General features: G+C 42.6%; 1 protein-coding gene across 10 annotated transcripts in view; it reads right to left on the bottom strand.

Annotated features, from left to right (window-relative positions):
• Positions 1 to 21,950, bottom strand: part of COL13A1 (collagen type XIII alpha 1 chain) — a 152,750-nt gene that overhangs the window by 56,418 nt on the left and 74,382 nt on the right. For 7 of the 10 annotated variants that reach the window (XM_073353524.1, XM_073353518.1, XM_073353516.1 and 4 more), the window contains 9 exons: positions 19,486 to 19,521; positions 17,886 to 17,912; positions 16,707 to 16,733; positions 14,218 to 14,244; positions 14,083 to 14,109; positions 12,920 to 12,946; positions 7,113 to 7,178; positions 2,566 to 2,682; positions 2,115 to 2,156 (listed from right to left, as the gene is read on the bottom strand). In XM_073353524.1, the coding sequence (XP_073209625.1) occupies positions 2,115 to 2,156; positions 2,566 to 2,682; positions 7,113 to 7,178; positions 12,920 to 12,946; positions 14,083 to 14,109; positions 14,218 to 14,244; positions 16,707 to 16,733; positions 17,886 to 17,912; positions 19,486 to 19,521 (396 nt within the window). Of the gene's footprint in view, positions 1 to 2,114; positions 2,157 to 2,565; positions 2,683 to 7,112; positions 7,179 to 10,198; positions 10,256 to 12,919; positions 12,947 to 14,082; positions 14,110 to 14,217; positions 14,245 to 16,706; positions 16,734 to 17,885; positions 17,913 to 19,485; positions 19,522 to 21,950 lie in introns of all 10 variants that reach the window. The other 3 variants (XM_073353517.1, XM_073353526.1, XM_073353523.1) reach the window with 2 other exon arrangements.

Here is a 21,950-nt window from a genome sequence, read left to right as displayed (position 1 = left end):
TGGTTCCCCATTTCAGTAAATACCAGCCAAACCCCCCTCCCACAAGTACTGTCCCAAACCACCAGGCTTTGTCTCAGTAAATTTGAAAACCAATCTACTTTGCCCAGCATGTCATGGTCCCATAATATGATCTGGTTTATTTTTCTTGCCTATCTTTAGCTCATTCCCAGCTCACTGTCTGTATATGCACTGGAGAAACAAAACCATCAAAACTGGAAACTGGTAGTATTCAATAAATGGGTCTCTTCCTTACCCAACTAGGTGATCTCAAAGGAGTTAAGGGAGGGAGAGAGTTGATATGGACTACCTGTCCTTTAGAATACACTGCGGAATAACAGAAAGATCCTTTCTTCATGGTGGAATGTGCTATTATTAGATCTCAAATAGAGCTGTTCTTTTCTTCATTAAAAAGGAAATCTACCTGTGTGGCATGCTACACATCTGAAAGTACTCTTTAGGGGCAGGAAGCAGGGGTTTTATTGAACATGGATTTCTTTGACTTGCCTAGTAGTGGGAATATGTTAATAAGACTTTCAGAAGGAAGGACATCAGTAGTTGTGCTAAATTAGAAATAGCCATTCAATCTGCACACATATCAAGCACCAGGTACTATACATACCATATAAATATTAATATCTAAAAGTTCCATATGGCAGCTGCCCTTATGATATACACAATCCAAATAAGAAAGATGGAACAGACACCCCACATATGTTCTACGGCCTGAATTTACAGTATTTTTGCCTGTTTATGACCATTCAGACAGCTACTTTGGGTTAAAAGATCAAAAGCGGGGATTTTCCAAGTCTTGAGTCTTCTGCCTGTAGATCACATGCACAGAGAGGCTTCTCTTTTCTCTGTTGACTGCATGTCCCTTTTCTCAAGCAGGTTTGAAACAGCTATTATAAACATTTGAGAATGCAAGGATCTTTATTTCCTAAGTACTAGGATGTCCGGCATGCCCAGCATGCCATGCTCCTCATTGTTAGACACAGGAATTGAGTAGTTGTTTCGTGTGCTACTAAGGAGATAGCAGGTAATAGGCTGTACATCTTCAACCATTACAGAGGCTTCCCGTATTTTGTTGCATGCAAACACACTAACCAAAAGTTAGGCATCAGCATAAGCAAGCCCTAATTTTGCTGTTCTTATCCTGGTGATTTTTTATCACAGATCCTCATGACCTTTCTCCATTCCTCCATCCCTAACTTATTATCAGCATCTCTTCTCAGTTACTCAGTCCTTAGACACTGTTATCATTCTAGGCTACATACAAATGAATTGACGCAGAGGTGAAGTGAGAGACTCACAGGGTAATGAACTATAAATCTCCCCACTGTATTTTCCACTGAATGCATCCGATGAAGTGAGCTGTAGCTCACAAAAGCTTATGCCCAGATAAATTGGTTAGTCTCTAAGGTGCCACAAGTACTCCTTTTCTTTTTGCGGATACAGACTAACACGGCTGCTACTCTGGAACTAAGGAGTGTTTCACATATAGGTTATTAGTTCCAACCTATCTTAGATTGGCAAAGACCAAAATTCATGCCTAACTGATGGTTGTTAACGTGGCCTATATAAAATGACTTGATGGTTTCACTCAGTTCCTAGTGGACAGATGTCAGCAGTTGTAAAACCTCATAACTGGTATTTTCTTTGGCAGAGGGACCAAGGACTGAAAGTCTGTGGAGACTAAATTACCTGTCACCCCCAGGAGAGTCCAGGTCAGGTTTGAGGCTCATTGATGGGTGGGTCAGTTTGGGAAAAGCTAGCAGTGGCACTAGCTATACTGTATATATTCTTTTCTGGACAGAAGACTTCAGTGTAAAGTGCTTCCGATCATGTTTACCATGGGAAAATACTCTAAGATGCCTCTCCACGGTCTCTGAGCAAGGAACTTGGGTGCACCCTGAGAGCAGAGCCAGCTGAGGTGACCCCAGGTGAATGAAACAGACAGCAATGGAGACATTAAGTGCAGCCACCCAGTTAGCTGAACACTTGGTTCAGTCCTGCAGGCATTCTCCACATCCTCAGGCATTAAGGAGCTGGCTGCATTCATGCAACGAATGTTGCATGCCCAAGAGAGAGGAGTGAGGCAGCTCTGTTGTACCTACCTTTCCATCCTTGCCTGCCTTTCCAGGCTCCCCTGCTTTGCCCTGTTGTGAGAGGGAAAGGAACATTAGTGACAGTATTTTCACCTGCCTAAGCTGCTTGCTGTCAGCCTGGGAATAGAACTAGGAGCAGAACATCAAAGAGATTTCAAGGGCTTTTTTTAGTCTGGTTTCTGCTGAGTGCAGGCTAATTACAGCTAGAGTGTTACTTCCTCCCCATGGCATAGGCTGGAGAGGAGGAAATGGCACTGGTGTCACCCTCTCACACATGTGTGCAGATAGGGATAGCTGGAGGCATAGAACTCCTCCCTCCCTGCCTGGGAACTCTTTCCTCCAGCCATTGCTTGTGGTCAGTGCACCCGGCTCAGAGGAGACAATAAAAGGCTAAGGAAATTGCATGCATGTCAGGGGAGAGGAAGGATAAATGCTGCTTGTTTGTTTCTTTTAAACTTACTGGTGGCCCAACTGGGCCAGGTTGTCCTGGATTTCCTGCTGGTCCAGATGGTCCAGTTGGCCCTGGTGGACCAGGTGGCCCTGGTGGACCTTGAATCCCCGCCTGTCCTTGTTCACCCTGAGGTTCATTAAAAGAAGGGTTACCATCAGGCAGGGTTAACCCATAGCCCAGTATCCAGGGTGTGTGACATACAGCAGCTCAGCCAGAGCAAATGAAAGAGCGAGAAGCCAAGCAAGTTACAGTTAGCGGCAGGAGAGGTTTCCAAAACTCAGGCAAAAGTCCCCTTCTGATGGTCTTTCTGGGTAGATAATTGGAGCCATTTCCCTGTAGTTTGCAAGTACATTTTAAAGCTCCTAGTCAGAGCTCACTTAGAGGAAATGTGAAAACTGGATCAGATACTAAAATAGTGCCAGGAGCAACCCAAATACAAAGTAAACTGGTTTTTTAAGTTTAAAAAAGTGTAATTAATTATATATAATAATATTGAGAATCCCCCAAGAATCTCTGAGTGCTTTCCATGTAAGGATTTTAAAGCACTGTACAGTCAATGATCACTGAAACCTCACAGTGCCTTCTGAAATAGGGGGCTATTCTCATTCCCATTTTAGAGAAATCAAGCCAGGGTCACTCTGTCACTTACTGGCAGAGCCATGAGTCCTCAGTGTAATTTTTCCTCATACTCTAACCACTAGACAACACTCTCTCTGTTCTGGCATGTGTCTGCTCTTTCTTAATTTCTTTTAATTTGGAGCCAGCCAGAAACAGGAAGACCTAGGATTCTCATGAGAAAGCCTATTCTTGTGAGACTTAAAATCCATTTGATTTGGATAAGGTACACAAAAGCATCCAAACTTTTGGGTGCTTATCTGAACTAAGCCTTTTGTAGCTGGCCCATCACATGCCACCTCAACAGCCAATATCTTGGATTCCCCAACATTCTAAAGCATTCATACATGGCTTTTGCCTCTGTTGTCCCAGGGTGGGGGAATCAAGAGTCTAACTGGCTGGTGGTGAGAAGGTGATGATTTAGAAGGATCCCATTTAAATACCAGATTGCTGATCTATAAATGATTAATCCAGTAAATTCCATGGGGGCTATGACACTCAAGTTAAGCTATCTAGCTCTCTGCTTTCTCTTTTTTATAATTCCCTCTTCTTAGATACAGTATCACAAAGTCCTATTACCAGTGGCAGGATTTAAGCTCAACAAACTTCTCTTTGTGATCTCACTGGAAGGCCTGAAATAAAACGTAGTAATTTATTCAAAATTAATATATGGGTTTGGGGCTATATCACAGGAGATAAAGAGCATTGTCTCCGCTGAACTTGTACTGTGCAGAACATGACATTGTTGGGCACAATGTGGTTCCATTCACATGTAGTCATTATCCACACTTGTGTACAATGCATGTATTACATATCCCATGCATGTAGTACCATTGCTACATCTATGCTATAGGTAGGTGTTCTTGTAAGTCAGTTATGTGATCCCGCTTCCTACCTTCAGTGTCCTTAAGTTTATAAGCTAACAACAAGCATTACATAAAAATAGGCTTGTTCAAGGTGTCCAAGGAATGGCCACAGCTATTACTTCATTAGCCATAGTGAATTCCCCTCGAACTAGTAAGGAACAACACTGACCAGCAGAAAAGAACTGTTTTATAACAATGGAGATGCTAACACTGTAATGGGTGAGGATTTAACCTGAATGAAAGAGGGTTTGGTAGTTAGTGGCGAGTCAGTATAAGGGCACTGCCATTAGAGGGCACCAGTCACATTAGCAGCAGACCTGGTTGCAACATTTTTGACAGAACAGTTTTCCGTTGGAAAATGCAGTTTAATCGAAATCCAAGGGTTTTTAACAAGTTTTTTAATGGGGAAAAGCGAACCAAATTGTTTTGAATTTCATTTTGTTTTGATAATGTCAAAACATTTTGTTTTAACTTTCTCATTTTGATCAATTTTATGCTGATGTTTATATTAAATATGATATATTATATTGATGTATTATAATTACTATTTTATACAGTATAAAAGTTGAAACTATGTTAATCAAAATGAGAAAGTTGAAATGAAACATTTCAAGCCCATTAGTGACCCGGCCTCCCCTCTGTAATATCCCTCCGTATCCAATCAGAATAGCTTGTTATTCACCCTGCCCACTCTACGGCCTAGGAAAAAAGAGCTTTATCTTTCCCCCTTTTTGTAAGCAGTTCCTAGCACATCCTGGGGTCTTTCCATAGGGATACATGAGCCTCATTGAGCTGAATGTATATTCTATAGCCAGTGCCATTAAAGGATTATCAGCCACACACCTTTAAATACTTTTTAGCTTTTAATTTTTGGAGGGAATTTGGTTCTGATAAAAACATAAGGCAAATAGCCTTGGATAGAGTCGGGCAGCGGCACACTACAAAATTCCCCAAGACTTCCTTGCTATTGCCTCTCATTCCTGACTTACACTGCTAGCCCTGGGACACACCTCACTGTTCCAAACATGGCTGAGACTACATTTATTTTCACTTCTGACCCGACAAGGATCTGAAGTTAAGCCAGGCAGACGGGGAATCCATTAACCTGCTGAGCTATCAAGCCTTTGGATTTGGCATCGTTTTAAAAAGACACATTTTAAAAACCTTCTGTCTTTGAAAACAAACTATTAGTTACATACTAAGGTGATAAAGTTCACCTATTTGTGTTTTAGCCCTTGCTGGTACTTTCAGTTGCTAACTCTATATCTTACTGAGACCAGGGGGAATCCTATTTGCCTGCTCCGTTTCCCACTACTCAGACTGTCCATAACTGGAATAGGCCCTCTGTTGGATGTGATTATCCACTTCTTGTGATGACCGGGGCACAGAAGGTGCTAATGTGTATATATATGTTAAACCCAGTTGCCTTGATGGAAATTCACGCTGGCAGCTGGCAAGCTTTCAGAGAGACACAGGCAACCTTCTTTGGTGGGATGCCTGAGCAAAGCATATGCTGTCACTGCAGCGTCCTTGTTTTTTTGCAGGGCTCACTTTGTTTAAGCAAGTGCTCCATATAGACAGACTCCTAGACACATAAAGCTTAGTTACTACATAATTATATTCTTATTAGTACTTTCAGCCTGGAAAGACCCTTTAGGATTTAACTGGAATGTAGCTGGGTAGATAAAAAGAAAAGGAGGACTTGTGGCACCTTAGAGACTAACCAATTTATTTGAGCATAAGCTTTTGTGAGCTACCGCTCACTTCATAGGGTAGATAAAGTAAGTTGGAGATCAGATATCATACTTATCAGATGTCATTTAATATTTTTAGCCATTAATCGGTGCTATTTTTCAGTTTTGTTAAACACCAATTAGTTGCCTAGATATTCCTTGTGGATTCAATGTTCTCTTCTCCCTCTAACAGGGCTTGCAGCTAAACCACTGCTCCCCCCACAACAAATTCTCTGTTATAACACTCTTGCTGATGTAGTGTAAAGCAGCAGTAGTTTTTCTTCCAACTACTAGTGGTCATATTTGTTTTACAGCTTCAGCTCTTTCTAGCATTCCAAATGTTTAGCTCCCAGGGTTCATATGACTTACTATTCTGCTGTGGGGAGGCAGGAGTTGATGGAGTGGGCTTACATTTTCTGCTGCTTACGGAGTGAATTTCACAGACGCTAAATGAATCCTATACTTCAAATTCACTTTTTTTTTTTTGGTAATGCTTATGAGATTTACAATCCTGAAGAATGAAGCCAGGTATAGAATGGAGTGCAGCAGTGCAAGCTTCCCTACCTGGCCCAGGAAATGAACTTTGGTTTTAAAAATCTTTCTATTAGCTCAAACCGTTGCTTCTCCTTTGAGACTAGGGGGGCAACCAATGCCAGCTGTGGTGGTTTGTGTGTTGTAAACACCTGTCCAGTAGAGACTGGGCTGAGACCACCAGTTCATTTCACATGGGTGAAAAAACACTAGATGATAACTCTAGGTAAGTGGTAAACTGTACTGAGCATGGACCAGTAGCCTGGAGATGAAAGGCTCTATAGGGAATACCCATCCCTTGAGTCATCCTGCTTTCTATATCTCAAACACAGTGAAAACTGTTTGAAGTGACCATGCAAGGGAATGACAAAAATCAGCTGATAACGTGAGGTGGCTCAGTATGTTTTAAGACAGGAGTTTGCCTAGTAAGCATGGCTTCTTGCACCAGTTTTACAGCACTTACTAAATTTCAAAAAGGGATCTCTGACCAGCCATTGATGTTGTTGTTGTTGTGCATGCAGGAACTGGCTCCTTAAGGTAGCAGTCAGACTTATCCATGACATACCTCCTTTTTTACCGCATTTTCCTTTGAGTCATATGTTTCATATTTCATTTGTTTCATTTTAAAAATCTGGATTCACTATGTTTCTGTTTAGACACATTTTCCCACCAAATATGTGCTCCACTCTAAAGAGAGCCCCCTGGCTCTGCCAAAGTCTTTTTGAAACCCCTTCTCGAAGGAAGGAAAGAAGCTAATTAATCTTACGATTCAGAGTAGGCTTAAAACAGGCAAGGAGGAAAAAGTGTCTACCTGGAAAGTGCGTCTCTTTATGACCGGGGGTGGAGCCAGCCGCACTGAATTGAGGAGAGGCAACAGCTGAAGAAGAAGACCGAACCCGAAGGTCACAGGGCAAAGGTCACAAGGCAAAGGAGTCAGTAGGACATCAAGAGAGAGCAGCCAATGAAGAAAATGAAAAGATAGGAAAAAAGAAAGACTGTAATGAGAATAAACCACAGTTGAGAGATAGTTGTGAATGGCACAGGGAGGGATACTTGTCATCGGGTACCGCTTGGCAAACCTCTGAGCTCTTCTGTATTGTACTTTAAACACAGGAAGGAATACCTTTGTGCTAGGTCTTGGAAGGCCCTGGTTTTCCTTGAAGGGACTATAATTTTGCTACCCCTTGGTCTCTCACACCCAACCATTCTATCAGTTCTTTCTTGCTTTCTCTCTCGGCTCAGAAAGGAAACTTACCAAGAGATTTCTTGTGCCAGCTTCTGCTGGATTCCTCAGATAAACTTTATTGCAACAAAACATAAATATTCTTCTCCCCAGGTCCCCAAAGTTCGCTGGCGACGGTGCTGTTTCTCTCAATTTGTCCTTGTTAGATCTGGGGCACTTATTAAGACAGCATTTTGTTCTATGTTTTTAAAGCTCCTCTTGTCACCTGCGCTCTTTGGCAATTGTGGCTCCATATTTCTGTGCCCCTCATTGCAAGAAATATATTTTTTCTCTGGACATCATCTTGTTACTAGATAAATCTGCAATGAATTCTTTACAAATTACGAAGACGTGACTATACAGTTACCCTCGCTACAGTTCACAGTTATCCCTTTTTCTCCCTTACCCAAAGATTGTCCTCCATGTTCCTTTAAAAGCCCTAATAATCTTGCCATTTTCCTCCTCATTAGACCTGCTCCTTCAAGCTATTGTGGGATTCCACCATTTAACTGGCTGGAGGGGTCTATGCACAACAGTGAAGGAGTCCCTCCCAAGCAGAGACAAAGTTCATCACCTATTCATCAACCTCCCATTTCCTGTCAGGGACAGCAGTGAGAGAATGAGACCAGTTCGTGAACTTATACCCTTTTAGAGCAAAGCAGAGTTCTATTAGGGGCCATCTCACTTGTTCAAGATCCTTCATTTTCTTTTGCTTCACAAAGACCCTCAGTATCATCAGGACCCAACTTGCAAGTGAATTGAGATGTCCCCTGATTACCAGAGGATGAACTTCTGCCTCACAATACGCTGAGCCTGCACTTTGTATCTCCTTGTTTAACAGTAACAATGGCTTGTGATCCGTTTTGGACAGGAATCCTCTCTACATCACAAAGCTGATCCTCACAAATCAAAACCATGTGCTAAAGCTCAGGGTCTTCTGTTCAGCTTTCTGCTGTATCTAATTTCCACTTCCAAACATGCTCCTGTCTGCCTGTGCACTCAGGAAGCTGCTTTGATCCACAGAACACTGGTGTTGACAGCACCGATTCAAACACCAGGAATGCTCATATTAGGCCTGATTCTCTTTCTCATTTACCTCAGTTTCACACTAGTCCTAACTCCATTGAAGTCACTCTTGATTTACAGCAGTGTAAGTGAGGGGAGCAGCAAGTCCTCCATGTGTGCACACACAGTGCTCCTCTCTGTGGGTTTCCCCTGTGTGAGTTGTGAACTCGAAGCTGAGAGGTGTTGCCCGCAGGTCTCCCACGACAGTGATGATGTGCATCTAAGCAGCACGCTCTGCTCCCCCTAAACATGGGTGTTTGTGTTTTACTGAAAGCTCAGACCCAGTCTTGTTGCAAAGTGAAATGTCATCACAATATTGCAGCCTTACAGTCCTGCCCACTGGGCAGTTTATATAAACAGTAAATACATACTTGAGGTAAACTAGTGGAGAGAACCTCTGACTCAGAGGACCACAATTAAAAGCAGATTTACAGACCACATTAGGGTGCACTGAAACTCAGAAGAATAAAACATGATAATTTCAGCTTTTGAGGTGAAGCTATATGATCAGCTGAGCCTTTGAAAACTTGCAGTACCCATGCAGTCAGCATATGTGGCATCTGGGAGGGAGTAAGCAGCCATGTTTTCAGTGCCAGGGCTCTGGAGACCAGTCAATCTCTCAGTGGCAGTCTGCACTGATGGCCTCCAGGTTTCCATCATTTTTAATGTTCTCCTGTCCCCTAATCTAACACAAGAAATCATAAGATATCAAGAAGTACAAAATGGCCCTAGAAAATCAGCCAGGCCACTTTTGATAGGAGCAGGTTCTCCTCTGCCAAAAAGCAAGCCTTTGTGAAGAGTGGGGCAAAGAACAGAGAAAGGAAGGGCTGGAGTGGGGCAGGTGGGATTTGACCAGAGCTCTCATGGTACTAATTAGGGTGTTCAGTGCCATGTGTGCATTGTGTGGAATATGGTCAACACCACTCATCATAATGCAGTATCACAATGGCTGGAAAATACAGAGATATTCTAGAATTTTCTTCAGCTTGGTTTGATGAATGCACATTTCCTTTTGGGTATTAGCAGGACAATGTCAGGGAGCAAGGTAATATAAGAGACCAGCCTGGTGGTTCAGTGGAGCATTCTGGCTTGGTTGCCCATGTAGTGGGGGCTGGGAAAACTGTTATCTTTCAGGTGGGCAAAGGGTCCATTCAGCATCTCCTTGTAGTAACTTGGGTGAATGATCTGGGAGTCACCAAGATGGAATTTGTGTGTGTGTGGGGGGGGGGAACCCTGTTGTATCTTGTGTAACTCTATTGACTCGAAGAAGTAGTGGTTGAAATGTGCTGGCTGGTAGGAAGGGAGTGGGAGGGGCTATTCAAAATGGGTAAGGACAAAAACGGCATAGAAACTCAGGAGATTATTTAGTTTCCCTTCTTCAAAACTGAGCATAGGTGAGAAGGGACCTGGCTATGAACTCAAGTACATAAAGAGCAAGCATATGAGGTGTAGGTAAGAAATGTTTTTCAAGCCTCTTTCTTCTGTCCCCAGAATTGCATCCCCAAAGTCCTAATGGCAAGTTCTTTTCAACACAGAGCATGCAATATTGGATCCACATCCTTGTTTCTTTTGCATCAGAACTGGGTCCAGTTAGACCATTACCCACAAACCTTTAGTGTAAGGATCTGATTAGAGCGCAGGGCTGCGAGTGTTGTACTTAGGTATTCCTAGGGGATAGTGAAGACACAGTGACACAGAACTGGGTCAGTTAGATACACCACATCATCAAGAGAAAAAAGAACTTTACTGGCCTCACTATTCTGAGACCAGGTTCCATTCCCAGCCCTACACTGGCCATTGTGATTTTGTAACATGCTCTGATGACCCAGTCTGTCTTTAAGGATTATACCATGTAACCTCCTAGTATGGTCTCTTTACCCATGGGAACGTATGTCCTGTTTGGTCATGGGTTACACAATAGACTGATGGTTTAAAAAATGGGCCAAGACAGGTTAAGAGGGAGCCCTGACTTTAAATTTCCTCTCTTTAAAAAAAAACAAAACAAAAACAAAAACCTGTCTCTGTTGTTATCATATTTCTAATTCATTGTCCTGCCCATGGCATTTGATGATGGTAACTGCTGCTTGTTTGAACCAGACAAACTCTAACTTATCTAAAAAAGTGCATAAAACTATCTAAAAGGGACTTTTCTTCATGTGCACTCCCCTTTTTTTCCTTATAACAAGGAAGAGAGGGATATCTGTGCATAGGCTGGTGCACATCTACTATTCCCTTCCCCCTAGAGCCCTCTGGCTCACAGGTATATTCAACACAGGAAACTGGTCTGAGGGCAGTTGTCACACACATGTCAGAAGCTCTGACTCAGACAGGTTAAGCACCTCCATACCACTTTTTAAAAGATTGGATTTGGTGCTCCTCTAGTCCTGGATAGAGCCAAGGGGGGCACAGACAGGGTTCCCTTGCCTAGCTTTGCCAGTCTGCATCATAATTCTAAGCTGTACACCTCCTGTGTTACAGTCCTGGGCCTTTTTAAATGGAGACTGCCAACTATTGATGGGGTAGAGGTGGTATTTAAGTGTGGACCAACATCCAGCAATGACTATGAAGTGAGACCACTTGTGACCTCAGTCAGGTATAAACTGAGGTTATTCCTCTTAATTTGTAATCAATTTCTCCGTTCCTAATTCTATTAGGACCCTGCCCCCGCTTTTCACCTTGAACAATGTGGACAGTCTGGAGCCAAGGGCTGTAATGGAACCCAGGACACTGCTTAAGTGAACATTGTTGTTAGCTTTTTTTTTTAACATAACAATCTAGTGAGATGGCTTGTCTAAATAAACACAGCTGACCTTCTATTATTGTATCAGGGCCGGAACACACGACCACCCTCCTCCCCCCAACACACAGATGCACTGACAGGTTTTCTATCTACATGTAGTCTTTATACCAGAGTCTTGGACCACCCCTAGCCCCACTTCTCTCTGGGCCCGGGGCCAGCACCCGATCTAATTGTCCAGAGACTTTTGAAAAAATAAATAGAAAGCTTTTAAGCCTGTGCACAGTGGTTACAAGTTTCAATCCTCTCATATGATGTCCTTCCAGTGCATTTCCAATGGCTTTTCAGAGCTAGAGTTGTTTTTAGTTTTGTTTATGCCTGGTTAAATTCTATCCCTATAATCCCCTAAACCCCATGATATACGCCCGTCTCTCTTGAAAGGGGTACATGCCGGACAGGGCAGGATGGGGAAGCAAGTGGGGCTACTTCCTGGGCTTAATAAGATTATTACCAAAATAAATAAGTGTCCCTCCCCTTTTCCAACCAGTGATGTGCAAAAAGCCAGGCGACATCTACAAGATTACAGGGAATTCACTGGGAACTGTGACAGAACTGGATGTCTAACGCTAAATGTAGACCATAGGCATTATTTACTGGGTAAAGAATTTCTACCCCTCCTCCCTCAAAAAACTTCCCACCCCTCAGTGAATACATGGACTTTAATCATTCTAACTATAAATACATAGGCTTTCCAGGCACACTGCCAGTTTTACCCATTGCCTTTCACTGATTTGCTCCTGAAGTCTACATTTCTGCAGCCCTTTATGGGCCAGATTGTGCCCTCTGGATCTGCACTGGGAGGGGGCCACCCATGGAAGTTTCACCCAACTTTAGCTCAGCCAACTCTGCAGCACCATCCTTCTCTTCAGGCTCTATAGAAGGCTCTCCACATGGTCCAGGGCCTTTGCTGGAAGAGGAGAGGGTAGAGAGCAGAGGGGCTGGGAAGGGAGAAGTGTCCAAGACAGTACAGAATCAGGGCAGGAGATGCCCATTGTGCCCTGACTGGGCCTTATGCGAACTAGGTGAAAAAGGTAACAGAGCCCCTAGCTGTATAGCCTTTTCCCTGAGTCCCCCCAGATGTCCTAGCCATGCTGCCAGTGAGGGCACTCACTAGAGTCCAGAGCTGGTATGGAGGCACAAAACCTCTGAATGATCCCAGATTCCTACAGATCCCTAGTGATCCACCAGGTTTAGGGGTGCAGCCCACATCCTTTTCCTCATGAGGCAAAGTTCACCTCCTGACAGGATGATGTTGTGGGGTTCTCCATGAGGGGATGGTATGAGGGGATGGTATGGGTATATATCTGGAGGTCTGTCCTAGTTTAAAGGAATGAAATAACATTGTAAATCCCTCCTTGAAAATTCTATGTAGTGCCTTCCAACAACACATATCAGTCAGTAAAATGGCACTTGTGGGACACATATGACGGACCTCATTAATGAAATATCCTACATTCCCATATAAAAGCCATTCAAACAGACTAGGATTAATGTGCAGGAAGCCATGGGACAGTTAATAACAAATACTGCTTACCCTGTGTGGGTAGTCTCCACACTGGCCCTGTGAAAGGAGGGGATTAAAAGAAAATAGTTTAAACTGTGAATGCAGTGAACTAAAGTAGGCATATGGAGTCAGAGCCACAGCAGGTAAAAATCAGCATAGCCAGCGATGCCAATTTATACCAGCTGAGCATCCAGCGTATTATCCACTACCCCTTTTCTCCCCGGTGTCATCATTTTTCTTTTGGCCAGAGATCCACAGAAAGCAATGGACACTCACTCACTCACTCACTGTCACGCTCTCTCTCTCCCTCATTTTGAAATGTACACAAACTACCATTTTATAGGATTTCACAGCATATAACCCATCAGATTTTCATTGTAGCTGCTGGGTCTTCACAGTTGGGATAAGATTTTTAAAAAACAGGATCCTAAATTCATATTTAGGCACCTAAATAAATGGTAATTTTCAAAACTCTTGAGCCAACATCACTCAGCACTTTTGAAAATCAGACCTCTTATTTAGAGGCCTACGTATGGATTTAGGAGACATGCTTTTGGCTTCTAGTTTTGGAAACACTGTCTTTTATTATTAGTGTCAGGGTCTTTTTCTTAAAACAATTTAGGTAAAAATAAACAAAACCTCATCAAAGCACCTAGGTCTCATGTTGCTCCTTATCCATTGCTGCTTCTGACTCTCCCTCATGCTTTAAAATGTATCTGTTCTGATTACAATGTGACCATGTGGAAAACATTTTAGCCTCAGTTAAAATTATGAGTATGGTCAAAAAAGGCACTTTGGTATAGCTCACATTGGCTTCCTATCTCTATTCTGAGTCAGAGCTGCAGAATTTAGTGAAGAAAATAAGTTTTTACCCTAAACTCTTTAGCTATAGAAGAGCAGGCTGTATTCCATTCAGCCTCAGGCATTATCAACAGCATTTCCAGAGGAGTTCTCAGTCCATAATCTTTGGCATTGGTCATGACAGGAGTTGATGTATGAAGCAGGGGGAACACAGCTTGATTTTCAGATGTCCACAGGATGAGCCCACAACTAGAAAAATCTTGTCTGTTTTGTGAACTGACCTAATTTGCTCTGAAAGCCGTAGCTGAAGGCTATGGAGCACCAAGATGAATCACTCAATCATTTTCCTGCTTTTTAAATGTCATTATAAACCCAGCTCCCATTAAAATTACCTTTTCTCCTTTTTGTCCTGGAGGTCCCTGTGAAAGGAAAACAATTAAAAAATTAATTAAAGAGCACTGTGCCTATTAGGGGAAAAGTGCCAAAAGAAGGTAGATTTACAAGAAGGTGATAAGTACAGCACTTACCGGCTGTCCCTTGGGACCAGCAACACCCTTTAAAAAATACATTGTTGTGAGTTATATATATATTCTTATATAGTCAATGACAGGAATATTAAACATCTCAACATGTGGCATGTACTCAGATGGAAATGTGGCTTTTTAAAAAGTCTTTAGCCAAAATGTTCTATGGTAGATCTCAGTTCCCTTTGCAGCGTTTCTTACACTAGAGGAGCGAAGATGCACAAGTCCTGCAGCTTTACTGAATGGGGATGCCAACAGGAGAGTGAAAAATTAAGTAGTTATATGACAGCTGCCCTGTTGGCTGACACACTGGGGACTGAAGCAGGGACCTCTGGAACCAAAAGCATGAGTTGATACTGGAGCAACTTATATTCTCTGTGGATCAGCACAGAGAGGCACCAGTAATACAGACGCACCAGAGGGTTACATATTTCATCTGAGCAAATGATGCTCATCCTGAGCATCTGAGACTCCCCAGATGAGTCCCCACTTATCTGATGGCTGCCATCTTGGCTGACACACCAGGGATTGAACCAGGGGCCTCAGAACTAAAAGCATGAGCTGCTAAAATTCTCTAAGGAGGGGTTGTAACAATATCCTCTGTGGCATGGCACGGCATGGCACAGCACTGGAGGGGACCTCTAACACACGCTCACCAGCGGGTTCAGCTTCACCTATAGTTTTTCTTTTTTAAGGCCTAATTCTATCTATGTGTTGGGCACCCTCTGTTCATTTCCATAGGAACTGAGGTTGGTTAGTGTCTCTCTGCAGTTGCTCGGCACCTTGCAGCTTCACTCCTGAATAAATTAAAAGCCAAAGTCTGTGCTTGAATTCCCTCATAAAATTTTCATTTGCTTAATTGAGAATCATATGTGTGCCCTCAAAGGGCAGCATTTAGCCCTACAGAAAGATGGGCTCTAACTACAGAAGCCAATGGGAGCATCCTGTGTAAGTCAGGCCCATTTTAACTCTCTGTTTCCTCAATTTGATGTTTAGGAATACTCAGGAAGCATCCCGCATGACTGGATATTGATTCTAATGGATTAAATTAAATACAAAATATTTAGCACCTTAAGCAGGCAGCTTCTGTCTGGTGCAAACAATGATATGCCCTGTGCATGCGGTATATTAATGAAAGCTACTTGAACAGTAAGGGGACAGAGAAAGACAATTCATTTGCAAAGTAGTGTTAAATCAGTAATTGCTGGCCTTCACGTCAGGTCAAGCAGGAGCTTGGTGGGGCTCTGGCTTGTACTATTTTGACAGGTTCTAGGGAGAAAAGTAAGGGAGAGATATAAGATTTTACTTTAGCTTTAAGTGGAGAGTAAGAGAGAACACCTACATTGCTTTAGTTCTCTGTCTTGCATAACAACACATGGACTGCGACTTACTGAAACTAGTGACTTTGCTGGAATAAGCACACGCAGGCAGAATAGCAGTAGAGTTAACAAAATGGATATTTTTTGGAAGAACAAAAACAGTAAAAACTGAGTAACCCAAAGTGTGTCCAGTTACCTATATGTAGCTGATATGACTGCTGGCTGTAGGGATATTACTAATTGCCGGCTTTCCAAATTACTCATTTGAATAACCTTGTGAATAGTGAACTCCCTGAACCATGTGAAACCTCTGAAAATTAGAGCTGGCCAAAAATTTCAAAATTTGAAATTTTGATAAAATGAAGGAAATTAACACAGCTACACGTTAGTTTTAAACATCTATATCATTGTGATTTCACAACCAAAGTTCTTCAGATATCTCAAAGTCACAAGGCCTTGTTTAGGACACCATAAAGTACATGCCAAGTTGGTAGCATTACAATTAAGCCATTTTGGATTTATCAAGAAAAATCATCTTAACAGGTGACAAATGTCCTTTTTGTTGTTCAGAAAACCCAAAATCTGCTAAATGGGTTTTTATGAAACTTTCCATAAACGAAAAGAAAAGGAGTACTTGTGGCACCTTAGAGACTAACAAATTTATCTGAGCATAAGTTTTCGTGAGCTACAGCGCACGAAAGCTTATGCTCAAATAAATTTGTTAGTCTCTAAGGTGCCACAAGTACTCCTTTTCTTTTTGCAAATACAGACTAACATGGCTGCTACTCTGAAACCTTTCCATAAACATTCACTTCTGAGATGAGTCCAACCATAAAACATTTCAGTTCCCAAAGTATTTTTAAAGAACATACTTAGTAACCGAACTTAAGGTTTAATAATGGAAATGACATTCCCATGCATAACTATAGAGTTGCTATTGTGACATGATGATACAGGTACTCATCATGTAAAAAATATAGATAAACTTCCCAGCTTCTGCTATCATTTTAGTATATTAGCTAGAAAGTTAGTATGTTTAGCAGGAATTTGGGGGGTTAGTATGCAGAGGTTAGCTCATTTCATTTGACTCAAACTCTACTTAATGCCCCTGAGGAGAACCAATACAACCCAAACCAACCCACTGCTCCCTGAAGATATACATGTAATTTTTACCATCTCCCCCTTCTGTCCAGGATGGCCCTGAAAAGGAAAAAGAGTGTGTTATCATGATAGAATCAGGCCTAAGCACTGCATTTACACATCCCCTTGCTGTGGCTGGTCATTTCATTTTGCTTATTCTTGGTACCAAGGAAGACATAATGTTGTGTCCATGTAGTCTGGCAACAAGTGGATCATCACTCCTGATCATTCTGGAGCAAAGCACAGAAAATAAAGCTTTGCTGATGAATAGCATGGACATGTGGTGAGGTATTTAGACCCTCCTTAGAGGTCGGCAGGAAGGGGTTAATGCTCTCCTTTGGACTAGAGGAAAGAGCACAGCTGTCTGCCCGGAGTGTAGTGATGTGCAGGGTAGCAGTGCTCTGATTGATTAATTACCCCATCAGAGTATAAGAGGGATGGTTCTGGTAGTGAGGTAGGATCCTTAGTATGCAGTCTGCTGCTAGGAGGAGCACTGGGTGGAGGAATGTGGTTTCTCTTTCTTTCTGTAACTTGGTTGCAGTGAGCTACAATTTAGACTTTTCTTTTGGACTTGCCTGAAACAACTCATGCCTTGTTTCTTGACTCTGGCTGGGAGAAACTCTGCAGTATCTATTTCCCTTTTAAAGGGGCAAGACATTATTTACATTGTTTGTTTGTTTTACAACAAAGTCCACCACAAAAGGGGTTTGAGTGCCACAAAGGCCTTCAGAATCCTTTGCTGTGCTGGCTGACCTATTGCAATGTGGGAGAGGAATAAACCATAATGTTCAATTAATAGTTAGTCTAGGCTGCAGCGAGATGATATCTGAAGCTTAGGAAACTCATTCTATTTGTCTCTGTCTCTAGCTGTCACTGCTGGAGGTGGGAACTCAATTGCTCAGTTAGGTTTAAAGGGAAGCTTCGGGATAAGTGCTAGTTCATAGATGAAGCAACAGGGTAACCAGAAGAGCAACATCAGTAGGGCACCTTCCAGGATTTACTGATGCTCTGAAGACTTTCCAGGGGGATTTGGTGATGGTGTTCTCCTGCCCATAATCTTTCATATGCATAAGGGCATGCACACACTTTGCAAAATAATTTTATAGAAATTAACCTATGAACAGCCTGGCTCAGAGGATAGGGGAAAAAATTAGACAAAGGGACATGGACAGGGACAGGGAGAGAGAAGCTGTGAAGGAATGTTTCACTTACAGGTTTGCCATCCAAACCAATTGGGCCCTGAAAGAAAAAAGAGAGAGCTGATTGGAAACTAGTTCATTGGTGGTTTATGCATTTGCCCCACAAATCTGGGTGGCGACTCAGTAGGATACAGATGGATCACACAGGATGTAGCAGAAAGAACAGTGAAGGAATGATGTGGCTGTGACTTTAACCAATGAACTCCTTTAGACTTAAGATGCAGAACACAGGAGAAAGAAAGCAAATTGACTAACCCAGTAGAGTGCTGCTATGTGAGAGATTTCTTACCCTGGTCTCTCACTGGCTGGGTGTGCTGCAGAGCCAATGTACCCATCGCTCAGTCCCATGGGGGAATTTCTTGCCTCAGTCACTAGTGGCCTCTGTCTAATTAAGGTACTATCTTGATGGGCTCTGAATGGCCCTTGAGGTTCTCCTTGGTGAAGGATGCTGGCTGTGATGCAAAGGCTCAAGTGTGGGGGGCTGTGTAGGAAAAATGTGGGGTCCTCAGGACCCTGGCAGGATTACTGAGAAGTCGTGGAGAGGGGCAGAAGTGAGGGGAAAGGAAAGGATAAAATGGGAAGATGGGAGTAATGCACTAAAACACCTTTGAAGTCTGGGCTCTGGTTTGTTTTTGTTTTTATTTTAACTTGATCTGGGCTTGTTTGCTCTCCTTATGATTGGACATCAAAGCGTGGAGAGATCTGCTTCTCCTCAGTGCCTTGCTCCTACTAAAGTGAGGGTAGTTTACAATTATTGGCCACCTTTCAGAGAGGCAAGACAGAGAGTCCAGTGTTCCGTGAGCATGGGGACTGCAGATTCCGCATTTTTTTTTTTTTGGTCCAAGGCAATTGCCCGCAGATCTGAGTTTATACACAGCAAATCCTTGAATAGAAACTACCAAGCCCCCCGCTGAACTGAGCAGGCTGGCAGAGGGGTGTGTGTGACAAAGGCAGTTCAGTTATTAGAATAAATTAACAGAAAATACATTATGAATAGTGAGTTTGGGAACAGAATAGATGCTGTGGATGGTGCTGCACGACCAACCTGCCAGCAAGTGTGGGGCTGAAATGGGAATTTCTCCATCTTCAGAATCTGTTTTTCACGTCATTGCCCACTCAGGCTGTAGCTGTAACTGACAGTGCTGCAAAAGCAATTCCAGCCATGCTTTTACCCTCTCCCCCTACTGCTGCCTGGGCTTTCCATCTAGCAAGGTCAATATCTGAGCCACACTGCACAAGCAGGATGAATCTCAGGGGCTCTCTGTTATTACAATATCACATTTGAGTTCATTAAGGCTGGAATTTCATTTACCTGGGTGTTGTTTTCTTTATTTTGGTGGTTTTGGGGTGTTTTTTACAGCACAGTCCTGGGCTTCAACTGTGGTATTTTAACATTAAGTTTTTTTGAAAATTTAATTTCCTTTAGTGTTGTATCTTTGTTTTTTAAGGCATCATTAAAAAGAAAAGAAAATAGTAATGAAACAGAAAAAAACTTTTCAATTACATTATATTGGGTCCACGGTTTTGGATGGAAATGCTGAAAGGCACTTAGCTTTAGTGACACGAGCTGGCAATATTATACACTTGTACCTCAGATTAACAGTTCCACTTACCGGAAATCCAGGAAAACCTCTTGTTCCAGGCTGTCCCTGAGAAGAATAAAATGGAGACAGGGATGTTTAAAGAAATCTGAGAGCAGTGCAACATGTCTTCCTAAAATTGCTCTGTAGGGCCTCAGGATTTGTTATTTTCCCCAACCTGATCTCTGTGTAATATCACTTTAGTTCTCAGTATAGTCACCGAGACTCAAGTGCATTTTAAGAAAGCAGGCTACTGGGGAGCCAGGGGAAGTCTCCAGTCACAGCTTTGTTTTGTTCGGAGCCAGGACAGTGTTGGAGATGGTCCAATTTGGACTCCGAGTACTTTGTCTGAAGTTTCTAAAGTAATTAAATGGGCGTTCCTAGCTCACACGCTGGCCTTCTGGAGCATTTTCCAGCTCCTAAGCTCTCTTTATGGAAATTCCTTGCATAGCCACATGCATGGCCATAAAATGAGGTGTTTAATACTGAGTGATGTGTAGTGCAATGTGCAAACACTTGCAGCTCACCAAGTCTATATCATCAAGACAAACTCTACGTTATTGCCCCACTTCATTAATTTTACCCACAAAGAAAATTTTGTAGCAGAGATTCTGCAAAATAAAAAGGGATTGTATGTAAAGTGAATGGGCGATGTAAACAAGCCCCTTCCCCTCTCTTCTTTTCCAATAGTCAGTTTCTGATTGTCAGTGCAAGATCTGAATCAAACAAAATGCAGCAAGTATTGGCAGATGACACAATGGAGTGACAGTCAGACTGCTTGTCATAGATTCAACCACATGCAGACAATTAGAGGGTGAAAGCCTCATGGCTGCTGGTTTGCAAAACACTAAGTGCCAGAGCACAGATACCCTTAAATAAACAGGACTTGTAGGATATCTTAATCCTGATTTAGCTAGCGATGTGTGCGCCATCTTGGAAAGAATAACAACAAACTTCAGTCCGATTCTGAAATTAAGCCGTTTAAATTAAAATAGTTGGATGAAGTAAATTCTGTGCCTCCCTCGTCTTCTCTGACCCCTGAAATCCATTTTGCAATTTCAGTAGGTCTAGTTCTCTCTGCTGGGCTAACTATTCTCTTCAGACCTTGTGCTTTCTGAGACTTCCCAGTTCTGAGCTGGGTGAGATGGGGAAGGGAAATACCTCCTAGGGCACTTTTAACCTAGGGAAGTCCCTAAGCATATAAGATTTGAATGAAACAACTGCTGGGACTAAACATAGGTTATGACCAGACCTTTGATCCTCACAGTGGAGTATCAGTGAAGGTTCAGGGCTGTTTAGCAGTTGAGGCGAATGACTTGGGAGCTGGATGCATGGTCAGAATGAGAGAAAAGAAGTTGGGAGGTCAGTTGAAGGATCTGGCTGGGTTGGGAGAAAAAGGGAGTGCAGAAGCACAGGGATCAGCGGAAAAGGGAGAGTTCATGATTTTGGTGGGGCTCTTCGGAAATTGTGAGACTGAGTGCATTTTGAATTCCTCCATCACTGTAGTTAACAGTCCTGTGCAATAGCAAGGGATTAGCTCACTAGACAGTGTGCAGCATTGTGGAATTAAACCCAATAGACTATAGGAAGCAGGGAGTAGCCAGAGCACATCAATGCCCAGCCTTGCCTCTTCTCTCCTTTTGCTCCCCCTGACATATGCTGGGGACTGGGAAAAGGGCCAGATTAGAGCCCCTTTGGCAGTAGAAGGAGCCTTTACCTTGGGGTATTCCACAGAGAATATTTCCACCCCTTTACAGCCCCTTACACCTCTGGAGTGACATAATGGGGCCTTGGCACAATGTAGAGTTGGGCCCAAAATCTCTTTTGCAGAGCTCTAGAGAACTACGGCTGTAATGTCTCAAATTGCACCAAACAGTAATGTTGTTATTCAGAATGCTAGCATGACTGAATCATTCACATTGTTTTTTTTAAAGCTTTACTAAGTTGAATTTGGTCATAGTTGCCTTGCAGGATACATATAAAACCACCTGGATCCGTTGGCTTGAGACCAGAGGAGAAGATACACTATAAATTTAATGATCTGCCCAATGCTGATTTCCAAAAGGGTGAGAACTGAGAGGATCCCATTAATAAATGATTAATTTTTGGACTACTCCCATAGACAAGAAGTGCTAAGAAAAGAATCAAGGAGGAAACCCGGAAATGGTGCAATTTGGCCTCTGCTATCTTTCTTGTAAACTATAAACTGCTTCCTTTTACTCCTTGGCTAAAGTCTGATGTGTACAATAACAGGCCAAAGCAAAAGTTGACCAACTAAAGATTCCAAGAAACATTTTTTCCTTCTCTTGTTCAAATGTTGTTCATATCAAGTTCATAGTCCTGGGAATTGCCAAATCATAGGGATTGTCTGTTTCTGCCACTATTAGCACAATGCTTCTTTCTGGCCAGAATGCCTGAAGAGAAGTTAAGCGGCAGAAAACTCTGGAAGTGAAAGCTTGAACCTCCTCTTTCCTCTAAAAGAAAATCTGGAAACTATT

Source organism: Lepidochelys kempii, chromosome 7 (assembly GCF_965140265.1).
Source record: "Lepidochelys kempii isolate rLepKem1 chromosome 7, rLepKem1.hap2, whole genome shotgun sequence".
In the NCBI taxonomy this organism is placed as follows: domain Eukaryota; kingdom Metazoa; phylum Chordata; order Testudines; family Cheloniidae; genus Lepidochelys; species Lepidochelys kempii.
This window is presented reverse-complemented; position numbering and strand designations above follow the sequence as displayed.